A 3,419-nucleotide genomic window follows, 5' to 3' on the forward strand; every position below is an offset into this window, starting at 1 on the left:
CGCTGTGGCTCAAGTGGTAGAGCGCTCGCCTTGAGCTGAAGAGCTGAGGGACAGCGCCCAGGCCCAGAGTTCAAGCCCCACGACCGACCAAAAAAAAAAAAAAAAAAAGAAATGACTGCATGATGACTCTAGGTCTTAAAACTCAATCCAGGGCTCTCCCAACTCTACTGACACGTAAGAAGTCCTTCCCAGTGTGAGTGCTAGGAAGGGAGGGTGATAGACTTTTTACAAGGATTAGATAGTTGGGATTGTCAAACAAGCTTGATGTTCAATTGCTCAGTTTGTTCATATGCTCAAGATTTAGGATCAGTAGTTTTCTCTTTATTGACTTATGTTTAGCTTCACCCCCTTTACAAACAATTAATTTCAGTTATTTAGTTGGGTGTGTACAAATGAATCTACTGCTCACATAATAAGAGAGACAACCTGCAGTATCTTCAAGTGTAGGTCAAGAAATAGACAAGGTCACAGATGTGCTGTTCTTCACAACTCCCAATAATTGGCTCTATTTTTATGTCCTTTTCCTCTCTAGATGTAACAATGAAACTTCATGGACATTTCTAGCCAACAATGTCTCTAATATTCTCACGGAGATCCATCCCCGAGACAAGAGTACCGTGGAGGGCCGAGTGACATTTGCCAAAGTGGAGGAGACCATTGCAGTTAGATGCCTGGCTAAGAATCTCCTTGGGACTGGGAACCGAGAGCTGAAGCTGGTAGCCCCCAGTAAGTTGCTCACCAGTCAGGACAACACCAGGCCATCAGCTGAGCCTTGCCTTCCTCAGGTGGACCCAAAGACCTAGATAGGGCCCTGTAGAAATGAAGGTCCCAAGTTAAAAATTCCGCTATGAGGGGCTGGGAAGGTGGTTCAGTGGTAGAGTGCTTGCCTTGCATGCATGAGTCCCTGGCTTCCATTCCTCAGCACCACATAAGCAGAAAAAGCCGGAAGTGGCGCTGTGGCTCAAGTGGTAGAGTGCTAGCCTTGAGCTGAAGAGCCGAGGGACAGTGCCCAGGCCCAGAGTTCAGGCCCCATGACCAAAAACAAACAAAAAAAACAACAAAACAACAAAAAATTCTACCATGAATGCACTTAAGGGGGGTACCTCTGAATATCAGAATGTTCCTTGGAGATGCATTCACAAAGCTGCATTTTGGAGAAGCCCCTGAGAATTTTGCTTGTTTAATAGTATTGTGACTGAGTTTCTAGTCTAAACATCCCTGTGTGTGAGGAGACACTTATTTCATTGCTCCTTAATATAGTTAAGACAGGTTGAATTCTTCTTCTCCTTTTTATAATGCTGGTCCTGGGGTTTGAACTCAGTGCTTGGGTGCTGTCCTTGAGCTAGTACTCTACTTCTTGAGTAGCTAGGATTATAAGTGTAAGCCATGGGCACCTGGAGATAGATCTCATTTTTTAAAAATATAATTTTATCATTATTAAGGAGCTGTACAGAGGGGTTACAGTTCCATAAGTCAGTTAATGAGTACAACTCTTCTTAGACAGCGTCACCCCTTCCCTTTCTCCCAGTTTCCCCCTTCTGTCCTTGTCCACTAGATGCATAGTTCATTTTATACCTAGTATATATTGAATGCCATGACTTAAATAAATTGAATAAATGGAACCCAAAGGAATAGGAAAAAATATGATCTTTCAAAAAATAAGTTTTGTAATAAAGCTTATGCAGTAGAAGTTTCTGCAAAATCTCTCTCATCGATTAGTCTTTATTGTTCCTAGTCATACTCTATTTAAGAGATTATATTTGGAAAGTATTGGTTTTCTGGATTGAATTTGGACCCTTACTTTTGCCAAGAGAGAGTTGTATGGTTTGGTGGGTGCAGGTGTTTGTTTGCAAGATGGTTTTGTCTATTCCTCCAGTGAATAGACAATTCTCACACTTCCCCTCCACCACTGAGAAATATCCAGCTAGGCCTCCCCACCACCTTACTGTGTATCTGCTGGAAAAATATCTACCATACCTATTTCTTTTTTGTCTCCCAGCCCTACGTTCTGAACTCACGGTCGCAGCTGCAGTCCTGGTACTGTTGGTGATTGTGATCATCTCACTGATTGTCCTGGTTGTCATTTGGAAGCAGGTAGGTATTTTCTCAGAGCATTGAACATCTTCAAAGCCAGTCAAAATGAGAATAACAGCCATGTTCAGGACTTGGCCCAGAGAAAGGGCTCAGGGATGCCAGGTAGAACAAATGGCATTGGTCCTTCCTCTGTCTCGTCACTGTCACTGCTGCTGCGATTGAGGATTTGGTGCCTTGAGATCTTTGATAACTTACCAACTTTCTGTTCTGGTTATTTATAGAAACCAAGGTATGAAATTCGCTGGAGGGTCATTGAATCAATTAGCCCCGATGGACACGAATATATTTATGTGGACCCAATGCAGCTGCCTTATGATTCAAGATGGGAGTTTCCGAGGGATGGACTCGTGCTTGGTAAGATACCACCTCCCAAGACTCAATTCTTGCTTGTATACCTTACTGTTTCCAGGCCTGGGTCACATTAAGGGATCTGAGCTTTGCTTTGTAAGGAGAATGGAACAAAAATTTTCTAGCAGAACAACTTTCATCTATTAAAAAAATGGTGGCAATATGCCTCAAACTTAGGGCCTTGAGCTCTTGTTAGGCTTGTTTGCTCATGGCTGGTACAGGACAACTTGCATCCAGTAATGTACTCTGCTGGTTAATTGAAGATAGAATCTCTTAGATTTTTCTGCATAGACTGGCATCAGACCAATCTTGGTGGTCCTCCATGTAGACAAGATTACAGGCATGAGCCATTGGTGCCGAGCTAAATATTTCCATCTTGAAAATGAGTTGCTTGGAGATGAAGGCAGGGGTATTTAGGGATAGAGCACATGTCCAGCCTTGAGTTCTACTCCCAACACTACAAAGTAAGAGTCTCAACTAGTTTGGTGGTATACATCTATAAACCCAGCCACTTGGGAGATAGAGATCAGAAGAATCATAGCTCAAGTTCAGCATGGTAAAAATATTAGAGGCCCTCACCTTATCAAAAAAGCAACCATGGTGTTGCATGCCTATAATTCTAGCTATATCTGAGACAGAAGTAGGAAGATGGCAGTCTTCAGCTAGCCTAGTTAAAAACGTGAGAACTTGGCCAAAAAATAAAACAGAAAAATACAGATACGGTTTAAGTGGTACCATGTCTGTCATATAAGGCCCTAAGTTCAAACCCTAGTACTGCCACATGCACATAAGGGGAGTTAATTGTATCAAAAAAACCACATACCATAACAAATTACATCCAAAGAAAATTTTATAAAGGGAGAAGAGACTATGAGAAAGCCTGACAAAAAGATCAACCTTTGAAAATAATCCAAATTAAAAAGGAAATTCTTTTTTTTTTTTTTTTTTGGGTCTGGTAGTGGGGCCTGAACTCTGGG

At 42.1% G+C, this 3,419-nt stretch overlaps 1 protein-coding gene across 2 annotated transcripts in view; it reads left to right on the plus strand.

Annotated features, from left to right (window-relative positions):
* Positions 1-3,419, plus strand: part of Pdgfra (platelet-derived growth factor receptor, alpha polypeptide) — a 44,399-nt gene that overhangs the window by 24,179 nt on the left and 16,801 nt on the right. For both annotated transcript variants that reach the window (XM_013009132.1, XM_013009134.1), the window contains exons 10-12: positions 533-726; positions 2,000-2,094; positions 2,316-2,448. In XM_013009132.1, the coding sequence (XP_012864586.1) occupies positions 533-726; positions 2,000-2,094; positions 2,316-2,448 (422 nt within the window). The remainder of the gene's footprint in view (positions 1-532; positions 727-1,999; positions 2,095-2,315; positions 2,449-3,419) is intronic.

Source organism: Dipodomys ordii, unplaced genomic scaffold (genome assembly GCF_000151885.1).
Source record: "Dipodomys ordii isolate 6190 unplaced genomic scaffold, Dord_2.0 Scaffold8, whole genome shotgun sequence".
Lineage (NCBI taxonomy): Eukaryota > Metazoa > Chordata > Mammalia > Rodentia > Heteromyidae > Dipodomys > Dipodomys ordii.